Below are 20,161 nucleotides of genomic sequence, written 5' to 3'. Positions count from 1 at the left end.
ATACTGTAAAATGAACGTCTGTGGATGTGGAGCATTCTAATGAGTATGGTGTTATTGAAGAGTTTTTAAAAACTTCATCTCATATTTCAAATCGGTCTACCATCAATAATCGGACAAAACTAAAGTTAACTTGCATCCGAATTCACAGCAAACAACAAATTTCATCCAACAAAAACTGAGTAATGATGATTAATCATAACGAGAAATGTAAATGGTAGCGGATGCAACAGATTATATAGCCAAGAATAGAAGACTTACCTGCTTACTGAGTAATCATCGAGTGAATTTCCTTATAATTTAGTCTTCAACTTTCGAGTCACATCAATAATAAATGATGATTCTCAGCCTGGTCAACTCTCGCTCATTCTGGGTAGTGACTCACCTATGTTAAAAAGTTAAGACAAAATGGTTTAGCTCTGGCATTCACTGCCAAACTATAAGATGGAATAACAAATTGCATAAAGCAAATAATTGAAAATTTTCATAAATAAAAGGAACTGAGAATTAAAATGATTGTGCTCATGGATAGTTCTTGGAGGATTCTTCATGTGCTGTAAATTTTTTTTTAAAAAAAATGTCCACGAGAATGAGTATGCTGTCACGTTTTCAGACGGAAACCCTTAAGAGAAACCAACAAAAAAATGACGAAAAAGAATAGTCAACTGTTCTACAAAAAATGATAATCCACCATGATTAACCATTTCATAAGTCTTCCCAAGGAAATCATTTTTAAAAAATTCAAAGTTCAGTGGAGGACATGATGCTGATACTAACAAATAGCCCCGTCATGATGTACTCTTGAATTTCACAAACCTCTTGATGATTTTTGAAATCGTCGTCCTTGGTTAAAAACTAAGAGGAAGATTGGAAATTGATACAACATCTAAACCAATTTGTGCATCATTTTCCAAAAACTATCACGATCCATTTATTGCAAGAATGTAAGCTATATAAGAGAATGAAGCTGATAGTTGAAATGATTATCAGTGTACTTCCGAGGATGAAAACAAGTCAAATATTGCATCTCAAGTGAAACGGAGATGAGGTATACCATTCCTCTTACTTCCATCTTCCTCTTCTGCATCTCCTTTCCCTCCTTTCCTAACCATTCATAATGAACAGTCTGAAAGTATAAGGGAATGGGGACGCATGAACGATATCTTCGAATAATGGTACCAATATCTTTATGTACGATGAAGAACATTACATACTCCACAACAAATTGAAGTTAATGCTGAAAGGAGTGTAGAAGGCTACTATAACCGATGATAGTTCGATGACAAGATACTTAAATGCATTCTCACACAATTAACAACGAGACAGCCTACTGATAATTATGCCTCAATTAAATCTTCGAATCCTAACAAAACAAAAGTAAAAATACCTCAAGTAACGCTCGTAACGATCTCCGAAGAACGTTGTATACTTGTGGAAGTCAATTTCGAGTAAAGATCATCACATCTCCGTCATAGAAAAAAGACAGTGCTTAATACAATCCTGTCTATTTACTATAATCCTGTCTGTAATAGCCTTAATGCGTCGAACATTTGTTCATCGGTGCACTAAACACGGCTTTTGGATTATCCTCTGCGACTCGGATTTTCAATCCACAATGCTAGTCTGAATGATAAGTTTCAATGATTTCCAAATTCGTAAAGGACTAGGACTACGGCTCGAAGCGGATTTCTTACAACTCGAATCGTCAGCTCTGGTCAACATAACCATACGAGGCTTTAGAATGCAAAAACTTACATCGAAATGAACAGAAACTGGCGCGCAATGCAAACATTCGATAGCAAAACTAAGCGTGAGAGTTACCGTCGAAGAATCAGTGAAGGAGACGGAGAATGAATTCACGATCCTACGGCATTACAGGAGGAAGGAGACGGAGAATGAATTCACGATCCTACGGCATTACAGGAGGAAGGAGAAGGAGAATTTCACGATGCTTCGGCGGCAATAGAGGAAGAAGGCGCCATTCGATCAATGTATTTGGTTCGGCAAATTGGCATGAAAAGCCGAAGACTACATTTAAAAATTAAATAAATAAAATTATTGGGACCAATTTTGGGCTGGGCTTACCCAGTAAACCGTATTTTTTAGAAATGGGCCAGCCTGCATTGATATTTGGGCTATTTTGGTACACCTGATTAATGGGCCGACCCAGATTCAAGTGGCTACGTGCCGCTAACATTTAACTCCTGGTTGTGCATCTTCCACACGTGCTCCAAAGCCGAAGCTGAAAAAACCAGACGGGAGACGACACTTTCATGGTTTGCAGTGATTTTGCCGCAAATGAATTCTGCAAATTGAAGTTTCTTCTTCGTTGATCCAATGGTGTCTGCCTATTTTCTTCCCTGAAAACCCTAGGAGTTACTGAATACAGTGTTTCTGTTCCGACTGGAGCATTTTATCTTCTCTTTTTCAGGAATCTAGATCTAAGCTTACTGCAGATTCTTCGGTTTTTTCTGTTCTACTTTTATTATATTTCAATTTTTCCGACGAGTGATTCCTTGGATTATCCGGTATGAAAGAATCGAAACCGATTAAGCTCAATCTTCATCAGCATCAAGATCACCAAAATGGACACTTGGCTCCGTTCAAGCTCGCTAAATTGTTCGATCCAGAGGCCTCCTGGGACAAGGTACTTGAATTTTAGGTCTTGGATTCATGTGGAAATTTCTGTACATCTTTACTGTTGCTGCTTATGTTCTCTGTTGTATTTAGGAGGAATTAGGATTTAAGCGTTCCATTGTGGGGTTGAAATGTTGCAATTTAAGTAGAGTTTTTAATTAGTGAAATGTCACATTCATTAATTCTTGATTTAGAAAGTAAGGGAAAACTGTTACTGCGACTTTACATCTTCCAATTGGTGCTTCTATACGTGGAGTCCCACTATCACCTTCTATTTGGAGGCTTCAATTTTGATGCCTGTATTGAGTTTTCTTAAAGAACTAGATTGCTTCAATACTGTTCTTAGTTTCTGTTCATCAAATCTGTCAATAGGACCAACTAGGAGATGTTTTGCACTGGATTCGACAAGCAGTGGCCGTTGTTCTTGGACTTCTGTGGGGATCCATACCTTTGGTTGGAGGCATTTGGTTTCTAATGTGAGTGTTGCGTATTCCAACCTTCTGAATACACAATGACTATAAAATCATATATGCGTTGTTCTTTATGTAGCTTATTGTTAGCCTTATGATATCAACTAGCATTGTATATGGATACTATGCAAGCTATCTTACAGAGGCTTGTTTCCATTTTCAGTTTCCTGGCGATATCAACCAGCATTGTATATGGATACTATGCGATGATTTTAAAAGTTGATGAAGAAGAATTTGGAGGTCATGGAGCTCTTCTCCAAGAGGGCCTTTTCGCTTCTATAACTCTCTTTCTGGTACTTTGGCATCTTTGTGCTTTACTTTTGATTTATTGAGTAATGCAATGCACCTTAACCGAACTCTTCTTCGGGAAGGGATTCTTTTGCTGTCAAGATCAAATTCAACAAGTTCAGTCTATGATTTTGCTTACTTCTTTCTCTTCTTGTGTTTTCAGCTTGCTTGGATTCTCGTATACAGCTTGGCACACTTTTGATTGGCAACGAATGATTTTGCATCCATGAAATCACTTGGTGAAATTCGAACAATGAACTTAGTTATATTGATACCCTGCTCATTTACAATTGCTTCTAATTGCTGGCACAAATTTTTTTCACATCATGATGTTGAACAAATTGATTTAGCAGAGCAGGAAAACTCTAGCATCTGATATATGGTGATAGATTTTCGATTTCCTTTTCGCTTTTGACGCTCTTCCGAGGCCATATAGAAATGGGCTATGGATGTAATCCTTGTTAGAATTAACACCCTTTATTGCCATCTATTAATTACTAGGGAACGTTATAAATCACTAAACTATAGGGAACAAGAAAGAAGCTTCATTTCTTTACTTCCTCTCTTAGTATAGCTTTTCTCTGCTTTTTAGGAAAAGAGGGAAAGAAAGGCTGCTAACTGCCAGGAAGAGCATCGTGAATACTTCGTCGAGACTAGGGAGGTGGGAGATTCGAATCTTTAATAAGTTTTTATAACTAACTTTTGTTGGTTGAAATGTGCTTATAGAATAGAATCATTGTTGGGACTATGTTGTATGTGCAATGTTATTGGTGATGGTTCCTTTTTTATGTCTACAGTAGGTAAAATCCTCTTGTATTCCATCTGTAAGTAGTTTTCTTTATTAAAATCTTCTTTACGCCTATAGTTTTCTTGGTTGAATTCAAGTGAAAGGTTTAAGATATCTTAGTCAATTGGATCGTTTCCTCTTGATAATTTTTGTTCACGTACTATTTTTCGGAAAAGATTTCATGTCACTAGAAATGTTATCTCTTACTTATATCCACGTGTTTTTCTTTCTTTTTACTTTTCAGTCAAAGTGGAACTTTAGTCACTCTTCCAACTATCCTTCTCTCAAACGAACGACTCTCTTCAAATAGTCGTCCATTCGTTCACTCTTATCTTGGCCAAATCCTCCTTCGTAGTACACTATATGTTTGATAGAGTTTAACCGTTGAACTCCACATGATTAAGTCTAGCGTGCCTTTGATTCCAAATGTTTGACACCATGAATTCTTTACATATTTTATAATGGTATGGCTTTATCTATTTTAGTCATAAGCTTTCTTTCATACTTTTACTTTTTGTTTCTTCTAGAAGTCTTCGTAATAATGGAGAGGTAGCCTCTTCTATGCCTTCGATTTCTATAATTACCCCTTTGACCGTAAATGTACAATTCAACATTTGTACGACTCTCGAATCGAGACATTCTTTCTACTCATGGTTTAGACATTGAATAAAAGCTTTGATTGCATCAAAATAAAAGGGGGGAAGCAAAAGGCATGGGAAACAAGGAAAGATGTGTCCATTATGAACAAATGGTCCTTCCCCTCATCTTTGCTTTGTTTCCTTTAGTTCCCACTAGGCTGACAAAGCTGCCTCTTTCCTTTGCCCTAAATTGGCACAAAAGCTCTATGAATGTCTCTTGGTCTCTCTTCAACCTCCCAACAACAATTTCAGCCACTCTCTAGTAGACCACTAGGCACCATCATATCATATACATCCTTGCCCAAATTCATCATGTGGTCACACAACGCCCTCTAATTTCTAGCCTCAAAACTTCATTTTGTTCTTTTAATATATAGCCTTTAAATCTCATATATATATATATATGACATTTTTTATAAGGTGTGAAAATCTCTTTTTTGCAGACGCGTTTTAAAAATCAGGAGCCTAACGACGATATGTAATAGGTTAAAGCGTTCAATATCTACTAGCGGTGGACTTGGACTGTTACAAATGGTATCAGAGTCAAACACCAGCAATGTGTCAGCGAGTATGCTGGCCCTCAAGGGGGTGGATTGTGAGATCTCACATCGATTGGAGAGGGGAACGAAACATTCCGTGTGGAAACCTCTCCTTAACAATCGCGTTTTAAAAATCGTAAGACTGGTGACGATATGTAACGAGCTAAAACATACAATATCTGCTAACGGTGGACTTGAGTTGCAACAATTTATTTTTTCTCTTGATATATGCTTTGAGTTAATACTCATCTCAACAAACTTGTATACCACCAAGCTCGTGTGAACACAACATATAAATTTGAAGTCTGAGTTATTCATTTGTTAAGATCGAATTTTAGGTGACGAGATTGTATAAATTTAGATATATATTCTATATTTGTACGATCAAGCTACAAAAGAAAATAAAATTAATTTGAGAATGAAATATCTTGAATTAAATCAATTATAAATTGGACCTATTTTATTTATTTTGATAAAAGAAAATCAAGCCATAATTGACGCCACACCCTTTTCAACTCAAAGTAATCGTCTTCAACCACCATGTGGGTACATGGCTGTTGTCCAACTGAGAAACATTAATAATTTACGTAACTATTTAATGAAATATTAAAATCAATTAAAATTACTCATAAAAAAAATAAAATTATTTAAAAAGTCAACAAAAATACGCGGAACTAGTTTCCCAAATTCAAACCCGATTCGTCCAGAAATTAAACTGCAGTCAAGCCCCCCTTTTTTTTTTTTTTTTTTTTTTTTTTTTTACGTACGTTGTCAATTATGAATTTACTAAAAATAGTGGATGGTTAATTATTAATTTTTGACTAATTATTATTATTATTAAATAATAAAAAAATTAATAAAAATATCGATGAAGTTTATATTTCATCTAAAAATAACCTTAATTTTTAAAATGGTTTTACATGGAAACTGTGAGTATTTATTTAAAAAATATCAATTTTGAATAATATTTCAAAAATACCCTTAAATTTTAAAAATATAATTTTGAGTATTTACACGTTTTATTCTTTCAAAAAATATTTAAAATTCATAGGTTATTTCCAAACTTTTTCTTACCGTATTTTTATGAAAATAAATTACTCTTTTTTAATCACTTTAATGGATATTTTTGAAACCTATTTTTCATTTAAAATATAGTTTTGGGATTTTTTTAAAATTAAGTTATTATTACAAAATTTCAAAATTTATGGTACTTTTCAAACAAATGAAACCTTATTATTATTCTACTTTAAACTGTATTTTTGTCTTTAGTGATGATGATTGTTCCACGACTTATATGTTTATTTTGGTTAATTATATGGGTTTTTTTAATTAAAAAAATAAAAAAAAATATGATTAAAAATGTATAAAAGAAAATTATTAAAAGATTTTGACTTTATAAACCATTTTAAAAATTTAGATCGAGATGTTATGATTAGAGATCACATGGTTGTTGTGTGAATAGCAACTTCTAACTAGTGGCAATTGTCATTGACCCGTTCCCAGTTTGCTATATAAAATGATGATATTTCAAAAGTTATTAAATTTGAATTTATATATTTCTCTAATTACAAATTTTAATTTTTATAGAATTAAATGGAATTATTGGGCATGATAAAATTAAAAATTTATGGAATATTACAAAGCGAAAAGAAAAAATATATATATATATATTATTTTAAAAAACAATTTATAATTTATTCTTTAAATTTTCCACGTCGCAAAACTAGTCTAATTCAAGCGCTGACGTGGATTCTGACACATTCGATTGCATCAGCAGGTACGGAAAATCAACTGGATTTATCTTTTGTTTCCCGCCAGTGCGAACAACCGCCACGTGATAGAAACTGAAAACCCTCTTGGGAATCCTTCAACTGCGCTACCTCGTCGTGTATTTCACGCGCTTCCCGCCAAATCGTAAAAATTTGGAAAAGCGTTGACTTCTGGTCAAACTCAATAAACTAAGGAATTTTTTTAAGTAACGAAAATCGATGATTTAAAGTTTTAACCTAAAAAATTGCGTATATACATTTTTCAAATATTTAAATATTTTAATTAGGCAAGGTTTTTATCCGACAGAAGTGGCGCGTGGCTCGAGACGGCCCAGTGCCCTAGCCTAGTCCAACCCAACCGGTCAAACTTCAAACCTCCTGCCCACAAATATTAAAGGCAGCGTCGATTACGGTGCTCTGTGGGGCCCACTTTCATCCACGTCAGATTCTCGGTGGCTTCTAGTTGGTTGCCGCATTAACCAATACAGTTACAAAATCCGAATCTTGTGGGCCCCACCAATATGAAACCATTTTTCCCCCTTTTTCTTTTTGAATTTCTGATTGGTAGGGTACAGCTTTGGGATTAAAATTGAAATCCAATCACAGCCGCTTATCACGCCTCAACTTCCGTTCGACGCAAAGCTTATAGCATGCATACACAAATAATAATAATAATAATTAATTATTATTATTATAATCATTTTACTTTATTCATATTAAATTAAAATATTTTTCCCTTCGTCCGCCCTTTTCTGTACGAGCTTCTTCTCCCTTTTCCGACCAAGAATATTTACTTTAAAAAATTTCCAAATATTTTCCCATTAATTAAAAAAAAATCCAATAATTTATTATTATTTAGATTAAATCATTTGGAAAATTTATAATTTAATAAATTATATTTATTAAAATTTTAATTTATCCCATTTTTTAATTTCACTGTAGAGCTCATTCCCGTGTGCATAAGTACTCCACCATCCCTGACCTCCTCACATCATCGCCCATTTCTCTCTCTCTTTCAGCTTTTTCAGAAATGGCCATTAATATTCCTCTCTGTATTGCTTCTTTTCTCTCATTTTTTTTACTGGTCGAAGCCAGAATCCCCGGAATTTACTCCGGCGGCCCATGGCAGAGCGCTCACGCCACCTTCTACGGTGGCTCCGATGCTTCCGGCACAATGGGTATGTTTTAATTTACTCGTATTTGAAGTTGTATTCCATTTGTGTGCTGAACCGCAATTTTGCAGGCGGAGCTTGTGGGTATGGGAACTTGTACAGCCAAGGGTATGGTGTCAACACGGCGGCGCTGAGTACGGCTCTGTTTAATAAGGGTCAGAGCTGCGGCGCTTGCTTTGAAATTAAGTGTGCTAATGATCCACGGTGGTGCCATTCCGGCAGCCCGTCGATTTTGATTACTGCTACTAATTTCTGCCCGCCGAACTATGCTCTGCCCAACGACAATGGCGGCTGGTGTAACCCTCCTCGTACCCACTTCGACCTTGCCATGCCCATGTTCCTCAAAATCGCTGAGTACCGCGCCGGTATCGTCCCCGTCTCTTACCGCCGGTAAGTCTCGAGAATACGGAAGAGTATTTAAATCGCTAAGTTTTACCTTTTTACCCTCTGACGTTGAGGTAATTTACGCAGAGTGCCATGCCGGAAGCACGGAGGAATCAGGTTCACGATCAACGGCTTTCGTTACTTCAATCTGGTTCTAATCACCAACGTGGCAGGTGCAGGGGATATCGTGCGGGTTAGCGTTAAAGGTACAAGAACCGGGTGGATGAGCATGACCAGAAACTGGGGGCAAAATTGGCAATCCAATGCCGTTTTGGTGGGCCAAGCTCTGTCGTTTAGAGTAACCGGCAGTGACCGTCGAACCTCAACATCATGGAACATCGTTCCTTCCCATTGGCAGTTCGGCCAAACTTTCACGGGGAAAAACTTTCGTGTTTAACCGCAGTGAAAAAGAATGCTTTTTACTACATGGGTTATTTTTCTTCAAGTTTCCATTTATAACCTTTTGGGGAGTGTTTGTTTTGTCACAAGACTAATCTGATCTAAGCGTAATTTAGGAGCAAGGATTGGGGGTATTATGGGAAGAGTATTTTGACTGGGGTTCGGTAAAAAGGCTGAAGCGGCTGAATGAAGATTGTAGCCCGCAGTCTTCTATTACAGACAATTTGTGCGTGTTTTTTTTTTTTGTTCTATAAATTAATATACATTTGAAATTATTTGTATTATTGCTTTAATATTCAATATGCCTTTTTGTATGTGTACGTTTATTTTAAGTATTATTTTCAGTGTTTTTATAAAGTGGAAAATTATGAGATGGGCCAATAAAGGAAGAATTTGGTCATTTTGCAATTTCAGTAACCCAAGGTGCACATGGGTGGGGCTGGGAGCTTTTTGCACCACTTTCAAACTGGACATTGGATACCCACTAGTACCCACTTTCCATGCCCATCAAACTAAAAAAGCTTAGGCAAAATTAGAGGCCATGCCATATTTTCTTTTAAGTCCCTCAACTTTAATAGATTTCTAAAAAGTTACCCAATTTTTTATTTTATGTGTAATTGGTCTATAAATGGTAAGATACCAATTAGACCCCTGGACTGATGAAGCCCAACAATGATGTGGGCTGTAAGTCATGGATCAAAAATATGATTTCAAACGCTGTCTGTGGGTATCGAACCCACGACCACATGGTTTAAAAAATTATTTATTTTGTTTAATGTAATAAATAAATATTTTTTTAAAAAAAATTGTAATTTAAAGTATATAATATAATTGGAATTTATTTCTACACTTGTCTGAATATTTGTACAGGGCCCCATCCATGTGACTCAGCCACAATTAATAAGCAGAGCATAAAATTCGAAATATTTGATAAAAAAAGGCAAAAAAAAAAAAAAAAAACATTCAAATAAGGAATACTTTGTCCTGACGTGGGATTTATGACGTGGAAATAATAAAACCCGATTTATTTATTTTCACAAAAATAGGGACTTTAATTTCAAAGCCAAGTACAGAAAGTGGGCCCGGATCGCCAACTAGATATAGTATGCTAAGTACTTACCGATTGTTCCTCTCTCATTTATTCTATGCAAAAAATAAATTATTTCCCATATTATTTTTATTTACTCCATTTAAAAGTGATTAAAAATGTAGAAATTAAGTGTTTTTTTTTTTTTTTTTTTACATTTTTTAATTGGACTAGAAGTTAATCCTCTCGTCATTCGTACGGCCTTTCCCTTCCACGTGGGCCCCATTCCACTTTCTATAAATGTAACAGCTCTTCCCTCTTCGGCTCACCATCTCTTCCAAACGATGTCCGGTGTTTGGGTGTTCGACAAAAATGGCGTGGCCCGTTTAATATCCAACCCAACCAGGGAGTCGTTCGAGTGCAAGGACCCGCCCCATCCAGGGACCGCGACGGCGCCAGGGGCTCGCCCTAGAGTCCTGGTCTATCTCCCAACTAACCAAGTCATCCACTCCTACGCCGAACTCGAGCAGCGACTGGGCGAACTCGGGTGGAGCCGGTACCGGAATTCAGCCGAACCGGAGCTCCTCCAATTCCACCGCTCCCATGACTCCGCCCACTTGATTTCCCTCCCGAAAAGCTTCGCTAAATTCAAGCCCATGCATATGTACGACATTGTCGTCAAAAATCGCCATTTCTTCGAAGTTCGTGACCCCAAATCATCGCACCCTGTTTCTTAATAATAATCAATCGTGAATAACTGTCAAGAATATTAAAGGGTTTTTTGAAATTAAAGTCGAAAATACAGCTGTTAACTGTTGTTGGGTATGTATAGCATTTACTTGGTAGCCTTTTTACTGGAAAAACTGCCCCAACTCTGCTGCCTAACCCTAAAACATACTAATTTCCATACATATTTCAAGATGTAATATGAAAATTAATTATAATAATAATAATAATACAAGGATTATTTAGATTAAATTACAATTTTAGGATTATTAATTGCGCTTTGGTACTTGAACCCTTGGTTTATCTACTTTAATGTCTTAGGTCAGATATGTCATGCGGTTTGTGTGTTTATGAAAGTTGATGCATGGGGCTAAACTCTCTCCCATACAATAAATATTTATTTTAGCTACGTCCCGTTTCTTTAGAGTATCGGTTCGAGAGTTTGAGATATTCGTTCGTTTATTCTATAGACTAGGTAAGTTAAGTGTAGACGTCCCCACATTCAGCATGGTTGTGTACAGTAAAATGACTTAATTTTGAGGTAGATAAATTTTGCTCGGTTGAGATTAGAGAGTTAATTATATACTCACATGTCGTCGAGACCTTTACAAAGTTCAATTGTGATTATTACTGACACTGTCTCGTAATCAATGGAAGAATTATAACCATTGAACTGGTGTTTCTATTATGGAAATGAATCTAAAGCGTTATACACGTTAAGTTGGTATCATTGAAGCTTGTTCGATCACTCGCGTGAGCATGGTATAATAAATATTAATATTTTATTATACCAAGATTTACAAGACCATTAGGATTGTCCAATCCATAGTTGACACGTGGCACAATCACATGTCTTCAATGGGATCCTGCTCGTGAACCAATCACATCAACTGTTTTTTATGGAATAAGAAAGCATATTTATGTCCCAAATTCTAATATTCTTTGTCTCTTACTAAAGTTCAATTTTTTGTAGCATCAATTATTGATTTGGTTAATCAAACTAATTTGGATAACGCACCATGCGAATACCAAATTTAATTATAAATATTCTCCATAAAATATATATATATATATATATATATATAAAATAAATTAGAGGACCTGGTATATTTAAGTAGCCAACTCAATAAGTGTCACGTGCCTTATTACAAGTCATAGTATTATTTTTCATTAAAAAAAATTTAAATTATAAGAGATTCGATCGGAGCATATAATTGAGTGTTATAAAATTTGAATGAACGAAAATAGAATGAAAATCACCTTATATGATTATAATAAGCGAAGTCTTGAAATAAATAAACCACTTAAAAAGGCCGACAATAAGATATAAGCACGATCACACCATGTGGAGAAGTAGACACAGTTATTTCTATTTTTATTTGAATTATGAATTTATAAGAAGTAAATTAATGTTTAAAAAAAATTTATAATAAGAATAATTAGTAGAAATTGAAAAAAACGAAGTGTAGTAGGGTATAAGGTATAAAAGATTAAAAGGTAGGGCTTAAGGGTAGCCGGTAATGTTTGGATATTTATAGGGAAATGTCAGGCAGTTGTGTAGGGTACCCTATAGGCCCATGCCCTCTGTCTTACACTATTCTTCTACGTAATTCAACTTATGGAAGAAGGAATACTATAAATAACCTCTTTCCCTTCCCAAAATTATGGCACTCAATAATTGTTTAAATTAATTTTAATTTAAATATAAATATAAACATATTATTTAAATTTTAAAAATAAAAATCGTGTATAATGTTATAATATTGTCCACTTTGAGTATAAACTCTCATGACTTTATTTTGATTATAAACCCATGATCATTCCTTAAATTAGCCGATGTGAGACTTTCATTATCCAACATCTCTCCTCGAACAAAGTACGTCTCCCCTTAATTGAGGCTCAATGTCTTTGGAGTCTTAGTCACTTTTTACTATGCCTTTGAGGAGAGTTAACTTATTTTTCTTTTGAAATCCTTTATTCGATAAGAACAAAACTACCAAGTTTAGGGCATGACTCAGATAGTATTCTTTGATTATAAACTCATGATTATTTCCTAAATTGGCTTATCTCGGACTTTCATCCAACGAATTTATCTTGAACGTAAATATTTCTATATAGAATTAATTTTAATTTTAAAATTGCATACTCACTCTAAAAATATTTTTAAATAAATAAAAAAAATATTAGTGAAGGTTTTTTAAATTTAAGAAATATATTATTTAAGTTACTTATTAATTTAGCCTAAAAAAAGAGAGAGAAAAGTGGCAGTAATTAATGCTTTGTAGAGCGATTGAGTCAAGAGAGAGATAAAAAGTGACAGAAAAGGTGTAAGAAAGTACGAAGAAGAGAGACTGTGAGACGGGTAATTTTTTTTTTAACCCAAAAATATTAAAAATAAAATCCTAAAATACTTCGACTAGACATATCGGATTAAATGCGTCAGCGTCTGTCACGCTCCAAATTTAATTACTGTCCCACTCTTCCCAATTTACTTTTTTCATATATTTTTATTTTTTTAATTAATTTACTCAAACTACATAAAATTATTATTCTTAATTACGGCACAAAATAATTTATTTATTTATTATATATATTTTTTAATTATTAATATTGGTTTGGGCTTACTTGGAAGTAGAACTGGCCCACGTTAAAAGTTGAGTCCAAACGAGTATTCCTTATTGGGCCGAGTATTGTGGCCCAATAAACATAGGGCCCATAAATTAATAAAGTAGTGGAATGGGACACAATTATTGGGTTTTATTTATAATGATTTTTGGTGGAAGTAATAGAGAAGTTGCTTGTAAGGGAGGTAAAGGTGTGTTTGAGCTCTCCATGTGTCTTTCATTATGAATCTGGTAATTAATGTTCTTCCAATCCAAATCCGAGTGTGACAAAATAATTTCATAATTTGTATTTAAGAAAAAAAATTCAACTTAAATGTTGCCTTCGTCAAGATATATATAAAATCTTTTTTTTAAATTAAAAATTATATATATATATTTTGTTTGAATTAATAAATTATTAAATTTTCTTCCAAATTTCACCAAAATTTAAAAATTTAATAATATAAAATTGAAAATTTTAGAAATTATTAAATAATTTTTTAAAGTTGAGTAAATACAAAATTAAAAATTTAGCAACTTTTAAAATTTATATAGCCTTTAAAAATCAAGGACCAAACTCGTAATTTAGAAAAAGTTGGAGGACCTAAGTAAAATTAAATAAAAGTTGACCTGTAATTTAATAAAAGGTAAAATAATAATAATAATAATAATAATAATTTTAAAAATAGAAATCCATGCGAGAGCGAGACCAGGGCAGACTTTGAGGCCCCTGGTTGACGGTTACTTTGCTTTCCGTTGGTCGACGGCAGTCCAGAGAGGGTGGCTAAATTACAGTTTTAGCCCTAAAGAAAGTTGTAATTTCAAAGAAATACCCTCAACGAACGGCTGGGACCCTCCTTGGAAGTGAGCTACCTGACCTGAACCATTTTCGGCCTGCAGCGTCTGGGTGTGCAGCAAGGCCTCGTGATCCTCTGACCCTCTCTCGCTATAAACGACAATGGCCCAAATGGTTCTTTCTTTGCGCTGTTACCTAATGCTCTTCCATTTTCAAATTGTAAACGCTCAACCAAACCCACTTGATTTTTCATTTCTTCTTCTTCGCCCCTCTCATTTGACTCAATCTTCTTCCAACATTCTGATTCTGCAACGCCACAACTTGTTTTGAAGAAATGAAATGCTTCCATTTCACGAATGGTGAGAGAAAGGATGATGAAAATGGCGTCGTTTCTAGAGCCTCCAAGGTCTCCTGGGCTCGGTCGCTCAGTATGGCTTCAAGCACTTTTGATACCAGGCGCTCTGAGTTCGACTCTGACTATTCTAGGGATTTTTCAGACTCGATTGGGTTCTATGAGATTCTGACTCAACGGAGAGCGAACGAGTTGCGGGTTTTTTCGTTTTCTGAGTTGAAATCAGCCACGCGCGGGTTTAGCAGGGCGCTGTTGATTGGCGAGGGAGGTTTTGGCTGTGTGTTTAAAGGAGTTGTTGCGGCTTCCAATTCCAAGTCGGATTTGAAAATGGAGGTTGCTGTCAAACAGCTCAATCGCAATGGCTTCCAGGCATGGCTTTCTATTTCTTCTTCTCCTCCTAGTGTTGTGTTCATTAATGTTCTTGATAGATCGGAATCATTGGTTTTAGCGTTGGCTGTGTTTGAATCTGTTTTTCTATTACTACCGTCTCACATGATGTTGAATGCGAACGTCGAAATGTATTGATCACTCGGGTAGTTTTGTTCTTATTTGATTAAATCCTCTGAAACCCTAAATTGTGAATGATCGGGAATGATTCAAATCTGATTGATTCTTCGCACAAATTGTAGTATTCAGGGGCACAAGGAGTGGATCAATGAGGTGAACTTTTTGGGTGTGGTGAAGCATCCGAATCTTGTGAAATTGGTTGGATACTGTGCCGAAGATGATGAAAGGGGAATACAAAGGCTTCTGGTTTATGAGCTTATGCGCAACAGGAGCTTGGAGGATCATCTTCTGATTCGAGTATCTCCACCATTGTCATGGTTGGCTAGGCTTAAGATTGCTCAGGATGCAGCTCGTGGCCTTGCATATCTACATGAAGAAATGGATTTTCAGGTACAAATGAAATCATATTCTTCCCAGAAACAATCTGATTGTGGGAACCATGAGTGATTTGGATCTGTTTTCATACAATGCAGCTAATTTTTCGCGATTTAAAAGCTTCGAATATCCTTCTAGACGAAGAATTTAATGCTAAGCTTTCGGATTTTGGACTGGCCAGACAGGGTCCTCCGGAAGGAATCAGTCATGTGTTCACATCGGTACGTTTGGAACCTATTTGGATTGACTTTCTAAGTTTTTAAAATATGTTTTTAAGCATTTAGAAAGTTGAAATTCTCGAGAACAAAACATGTGTGAGATTCTGCATCGGTTGGGGAGGAAAACGAAACACCCTTTATAAGGTGTGGAAACCTCTCTCTAATAGACACGTTTTAAAAAACCACGAGGGAAAGTCTAAGGGAAAAATTCAAAGAAGACAATATTGCGGTGGGCAACATGATTCGTTCGAAAGCTGATGACAAGTTACTTGTCTTTGAAGGTTGTAGGCACTATAGGCTATGCAGCTCCAGAGTATGTTCAAACTGGCAGGCTGACTGCAAAGAGCGACGTGTGGAGCTTCGGGGTTGTTCTCTATGAACTCATAACAGGTCGACGTGCTGTGGAGAGAAACCTACCGCGCAACGAGCAGAAGCTATTGGAATGGATTAAACCATACGTCTCAGACCCTAAGAAATTCCACCTTATTATCGATCCACGGCTTGAAGGAGAATGCGACATCAAGTCAGCACAGAAACTTGCATCACTTGCTAACAAATGCCTGATGAAGCAGCCTAAGAATCGCCCGAAAATGAGCGAGGTCGTTGAGATTCTTGGTAACATCATCAGTGAATCATGTCAAGATCATGAAGCAGTTTCTCAACCCGTCAACGATGAAATTGTCGAAACGAAGGAGGAAACGGCAGAGGTTGCTGAAGTTGAGGCTGCTACTACAAGGCATAGGCAGAGTCATCTAAAGAAGGTTTTTGATTTCAGAGATATGGTGAGCTTAAGAAACAGATCTTTTGGGAAGTTAGATTGGAGAAATTGGACACCTGGGTTGGTAAGAACTTGGTGACAAACCCTTTTTACTTTTCTTCTTTGGAAATGAAAGCATAACATATGGAGGGCTTCCTCCTTTTTCTCTTTTTTTTTTTTCTGGTATACATGTAAAGTCTTTACGACGATAGATCATCAAATTTTTAGTACGTTTTTCCATTACAAATTTAGTCACCAAACTTTAAAGTTTTGCCTTAGATCATCGAGATTTTAGACTTCGTAGCGTTTCCATTGGAAAGTTTTCAACGCCTTTTGTGCCACATATATGAACGTAAATGAATGATGGGATGGAACTTCACTTATCGAGTTAGACTTGGTAGTACATTCACAAGAAATCACACTTCAATAAACAAAGAATTCAAAAGAAACCTTTACTTGAACCGACCCAAGAATCGCCTCAGATGGATGACTATGAAAACTGTACAGTTTCTATACATTGGAATGCATCAGCTAAGTTCCTCAGTTTTGTTGCAAACTATCTGAATGTAGTTGCCTGATCCTCTTGTGTATGGAGAGCTGAAATGGAAGGCCGGGGATAAGCTTGAGCGCTATTTGGATTATGGGCATCATCGGCGCTATGCCTCCGAGCACGACGGTTATTGGTTGAGTTCCTGTTGCTAGTAGGGTATGTAGAATCTTGTAGTTGCTCTAATTCTTTTACAACATCATCCATGTTTGGTCTCAATTTGGGTTGAATGGATAAGCATCTTAATGCAAGGGTACATGCCTTGTAGGCTCCATCCAATGAGTATTGACCCTCAAGACGACTGTCCATGATTCGAAAAATCTTACGTTTGTTTGCAAGGTAAGGTTTTGCCCATTCCACAAGATTGTGTTCTCTAGCTGGTCGATTCTTGTCGATTGCTCTCCTTCCCGATGATATTTCTAGTAGGACAACTCCAAAGCTATACACATCACTCCAAGTAGTTAGATGACCTAGAGACAGTGAGCGATAAATTTGATTATCAAGCCGACAATGTGACAGCAGGAGTTTCTGATTCTGTAGAATATTAATACCTGTAGCCAGATACTCCGGGGCTGCATATCCATAGGTCCCCATCACCCTGGTCGAGACGTGGCTTTTATCGCCTGTTGGCCCGTCTTTGGCCAACCCGAAATCAGAGAGCTTAGCATTGTATTTCTGAATACAGAAGAAAACGAAGCTTCAAAACAAGAAAGAATTAACTACTTGGCGAGCCCTTTTGCACATCTTCGCTTGTTACTTACAGAGTCAAGTAGGATATTTGAAGTCTTGAAGTCACGGAAGATCACTTTTCTTTCATCACTGTGGAGAAAGGCCAGCCCTTTTGCAGCACCAAGAGCAACCTTCAAACGCAGGCTCCAAGAAAGTGGTTGAAAAAAGGATCCTCCTGGAACATTATGCAAATGTATTATCGAACATTAATGAAATGAAGTCGTTTTGGTTAAGTCGAATCGAAGGGTAGCTGATAAGAAAAACGAACTTCGAAACAAATGATTTTCCAAGCTCCCTCGAGGCATGAATTCATAAACAAGCAAACGGTGTTCGTCCTCCAAGCAATAGCCGACCAACCTCACGAGGTGACAGTGAGAAAGTTGGCCTAGAAAATTTACTTCGGCCTACGCGAAGAAAGAAAAGAAGAGCATAAGCTGACCAACAGATAGTACACATTTAAGAACAAGAATGAACCATCTCTGCGTGTGATATGGGGAGGCTGGCTAACTCACCAACCACTCTCTGTGACCTTGAAAACCATCTTGGTTAAGCCTTTTGACAGCAATAACCATTCCGGTGCCAGGCTTGGCTGCAGCAAAAGAATGCTCATCAATCCAACCCTTGAAAACTAAACCAAACCCGCCTTCTCCTACCACGCTATCCGGACGAAAGTTCCTGGTGGCTGCTTTAAGCTCGGCGAAGCTGAAGCTCTTCAAATTAGAGTGCAAGATTTCGCCCTCAGTTCGTGGAGTTGAGGGCAAAGTGATCTTGCTACTATTTGTACTGCCATTATCGTTGCCATCAGTACTCACAGCATTAGAGTTCACCCCTGCACAAAGAAATAAACGACCTCTAACAAACTTGCGGTTGTTTAATCGAATCAATCAAATCGAGACCCTCACGGGTGCACTTACTAAGCTCATTTGGAAATACTTTCAGTTTAAGCAAAGATCTTGATGTCTGTAAATTCAATAAAAGCAGGTTTTCTTGCATATCATATGATCGTTTTCTCAATGTTTACAATACTTCGCGAAACATCCACCTTTTAACTTCAAACTAACTAATTGAACCAGAAAAAACTCAACATTTCACTTTTATTTTGCAGACAGTAAAGTTAGCTTGGTAAGTGTGAAGACATCTCACTACATAAATTTAAAGTTCAACTGGTGTAATAGCCCAAGCCCACCGCTAGCCGATATTGTCCGCTTTTGGCCCGTTGCGTATCGCCGTCAATCTCACGATTTTAAAACGCATTTGCTAGGAAGAGGTTTCCACACCTTTGTAAGGAATGTTTTGTTTCTTTCTCCAACCGACGTGGGATCTCACAATCCACCCTTTTAGGACAGCATCCTCGCCGGCACACCACCCAGTGCTGATTCTGATACCATTTAACAGCTCAAGCCCACCGCACTTTGGCCCATCACGTATGCCGTTAGTCTCACGGTTTTAAAATGCATCTGCTAGGGAGAGGTTCCCACATTCTTATAAGGAATGCTTCGTTACCCTCTCCAACCGATGTAAGGTCTCACAGCATGCCTCAACTAGACAACAAGAGATCCAAATAATTGTTTCATTACTTACGTAAAGAAAGCCTTGTAGTACCTGTATTACATGAGTTTTCAGCTTTGATTCTGGTACTTAAGCAGACACCCATTAGAAGAAGCCAACAGACTTCCCAACCTTCAAAGGAGACCTCTGTACACAACCAAAAAGAGGAAGAAGATAATAACTAAACATGAAATCATAACTACAGAAGGCCTCTTTTCCAATTCCAACTTCAAATCTCAAGCAAAACATGACGAAACAAGATAAAAGACGCCAAACCCAAATGCAGAAAGGAACAAAAAAAATGAAGAAACTCACATATTCTTCTTGTATCAGCAACCAAAACGAAATATAGAAAGAGGGTCTGAAAAGGAGTACTGTTCTTGGCGGAGGATTTGAGATGAAGAAACTTTGCATTAATGGCCGACTGATTTGAAATCAACATGTGCAAGGAAGCTGTTATAGTTGAGCCGCTTGATTGGGAACCTCTCTGTTTGTTTCCTTTGATGGAACCTTTTGACAACTTGACTATTCAAAAATCTAATTTAATGAAAGCTTCTCGACCCCTTTCGCACCTAAATTTTGATTTATCCTCGTGACCCATCAAAATTTTGGGTCTCTTTCTCCTTACACTTGTCCAAGTTGCCGCTCCAATGGTCCAGAAGCTCTAATCCATCCATTGCCGACTCCTCTTTTCTTCATTGTTTAATATCCAAAGTTCGCATAGCTCGTTGGATAACCCCCAAAGTTGGCCTTTTGGGCCGCTGATTGGTGTTGTGTTTATCGGCCACCAGTTTTGAATTAAGCTAATTTCCTGATCTTGTTTTCTCTTCAGGACCTGTCTTTGGATTTGGCATAGATCTAAAAAAAAAAAAAAAAAAAAAAAAAAAAAAAAAAAA

The 20,161-nt window shown here is 36.6% G+C and overlaps 4 protein-coding genes and 1 long non-coding RNA gene across 8 annotated transcripts; 3 read left to right on the top strand and 2 right to left on the bottom strand.

Annotated features, from left to right (window-relative positions):
- Positions 1-144: 144 nt before the first annotated feature.
- LOC111484560 lies at positions 145-1,996 on the bottom strand. Of its 2 annotated transcripts, XR_002718521.1 has the most exons (3): positions 1,819-1,996; positions 1,385-1,708; positions 145-382 (listed from the first exon to the last, which is right to left on the bottom strand). It is a non-coding gene; the product is annotated as an uncharacterized LOC111484560 (long non-coding RNA). The 2 variants fall into 2 exon arrangements; XR_002718522.1 differs by lacking the exons at positions 1,385-1,708; positions 1,819-1,996 and adding an exon at positions 1,052-1,105.
- A 215-nt stretch (positions 1,997-2,211) lies between these two features.
- LOC111484545 (uncharacterized protein C20orf24 homolog) lies at positions 2,212-4,805 on the top strand. 3 transcript variants are annotated; one of them, XR_002718507.1, is made up of 6 exons: positions 2,212-2,644; positions 3,007-3,110; positions 3,268-3,397; positions 3,556-3,631; positions 3,985-4,053; positions 4,424-4,805. XR_002718507.1 is itself a non-coding variant. In XM_023131198.1 (5 exons), the coding sequence occupies exons 1-4, from the start codon at positions 2,528-2,530 to the stop codon at positions 3,592-3,594; spliced, it is 390 nt and encodes a 129-aa protein (XP_022986966.1). In that variant the 5' UTR covers positions 2,212-2,527; the 3' UTR covers positions 3,595-3,631; positions 3,985-4,254. The 3 variants fall into 3 exon arrangements, 2 of the variants coding, with proteins under 2 accessions (XP_022986966.1, XP_022986965.1); XM_023131198.1 differs by lacking the exon at positions 4,424-4,805 and having other exon boundaries at positions 3,985-4,254; XM_023131197.1 differs by lacking the exon at positions 4,424-4,805 and having other exon boundaries at positions 3,556-4,184.
- A 3,291-nt stretch (positions 4,806-8,096) lies between these two features.
- LOC111484518 (expansin-A4) lies at positions 8,097-9,380 on the top strand. Its single transcript, XM_023131157.1, has 3 exons — positions 8,097-8,303; positions 8,369-8,687; positions 8,769-9,380. The coding sequence occupies exons 1-3, from the start codon at positions 8,156-8,158 to the stop codon at positions 9,076-9,078; spliced, it is 777 nt and encodes a 258-aa protein (XP_022986925.1). The 5' UTR covers positions 8,097-8,155; the 3' UTR covers positions 9,079-9,380.
- Positions 9,381-14,321: 4,941 nt separating this feature from the next.
- On the top strand, positions 14,322-16,614 carry LOC111484479 (probable serine/threonine-protein kinase PBL19). Its single transcript, XM_023131102.1, has 4 exons — positions 14,322-14,953; positions 15,221-15,481; positions 15,565-15,687; positions 15,966-16,614. The coding sequence occupies exons 1-4, from the start codon at positions 14,567-14,569 to the stop codon at positions 16,539-16,541; spliced, it is 1,347 nt and encodes a 448-aa protein (XP_022986870.1). The 5' UTR covers positions 14,322-14,566; the 3' UTR covers positions 16,542-16,614.
- A 180-nt stretch (positions 16,615-16,794) lies between these two features.
- Positions 16,795-20,123, bottom strand: LOC111484485 (probable serine/threonine-protein kinase PBL9). The gene is made up of 7 exons (XM_023131113.1): positions 19,581-20,123; positions 19,320-19,412; positions 18,230-18,546; positions 17,986-18,121; positions 17,750-17,892; positions 17,540-17,663; positions 16,795-17,458 (listed from the first exon to the last, which is right to left on the bottom strand). The coding sequence occupies exons 2-7, from the start codon at positions 19,369-19,371 to the stop codon at positions 16,998-17,000; spliced, it is 1,233 nt and encodes a 410-aa protein (XP_022986881.1). The 5' UTR covers positions 19,372-19,412; positions 19,581-20,123; the 3' UTR covers positions 16,795-16,997.
- Positions 20,124-20,161: the final 38 nt, after the last annotated feature.

Source organism: Cucurbita maxima, unplaced genomic scaffold, assembly GCF_002738345.1.
Source record: "Cucurbita maxima cultivar Rimu unplaced genomic scaffold, Cmax_1.0 Cma_Scf00009, whole genome shotgun sequence".
NCBI classification, from domain to species: Eukaryota; Viridiplantae; Streptophyta; class Magnoliopsida; order Cucurbitales; family Cucurbitaceae; genus Cucurbita; species Cucurbita maxima.
The sequence above is the reverse complement of the archived record's forward strand: the minus strand, read 5'-3'. Positions and strand labels throughout refer to the sequence as shown.

Bases quoted from the DNA above. Each gene is read 5' to 3' on its own strand.
- LOC111484485 (XM_023131113.1), bottom strand. From the start codon at position 19,371: ATGGGTGTCTGCTTAAGTACCAGAATCAAAGCTGAAAACTCATGTAAT. The intron at 18,547-19,319 runs GTACTACAAGGC...TTCTTTGTGCAG, and splicing joins TGAAAACTCATGTAATACAG to GGGTGAACTCTAATGCTGTG. The intron at 18,122-18,229 runs GTGAGTTAGCCA...TTCTTCGCGTAG, and splicing joins AAGGTCACAGAGAGTGGTTG to GCCGAAGTAAATTTTCTAGG.
- LOC111484479 (XM_023131102.1), top strand. From the start codon at position 14,567: ATGAAATGCTTCCATTTCACGAATGGTGAGAGAAAGGATGATGAAAAT. The intron at 14,954-15,220 runs GCATGGCTTTCT...TGTAGTATTCAG, and splicing joins TCAATCGCAATGGCTTCCAG to GGGCACAAGGAGTGGATCAA. The intron at 15,688-15,965 runs GTACGTTTGGAA...TTGTCTTTGAAG, and splicing joins TCAGTCATGTGTTCACATCG to GTTGTAGGCACTATAGGCTA.
- LOC111484518 (XM_023131157.1), top strand. From the start codon at position 8,156: ATGGCCATTAATATTCCTCTCTGTATTGCTTCTTTTCTCTCATTTTTT. The intron at 8,304-8,368 runs GTATGTTTTAAT...GCAATTTTGCAG, and splicing joins CGATGCTTCCGGCACAATGG to GCGGAGCTTGTGGGTATGGG. The intron at 8,688-8,768 runs GTAAGTCTCGAG...TAATTTACGCAG, and splicing joins GTCCCCGTCTCTTACCGCCG to AGTGCCATGCCGGAAGCACG.
- LOC111484545 (XM_023131198.1), top strand. From the start codon at position 2,528: ATGAAAGAATCGAAACCGATTAAGCTCAATCTTCATCAGCATCAAGAT. The intron at 2,645-3,006 runs GTACTTGAATTT...ATCTGTCAATAG, and splicing joins CAGAGGCCTCCTGGGACAAG to GACCAACTAGGAGATGTTTT. The intron at 3,111-3,267 runs GTGAGTGTTGCG...TTCCATTTTCAG, and splicing joins GGAGGCATTTGGTTTCTAAT to TTTCCTGGCGATATCAACCA.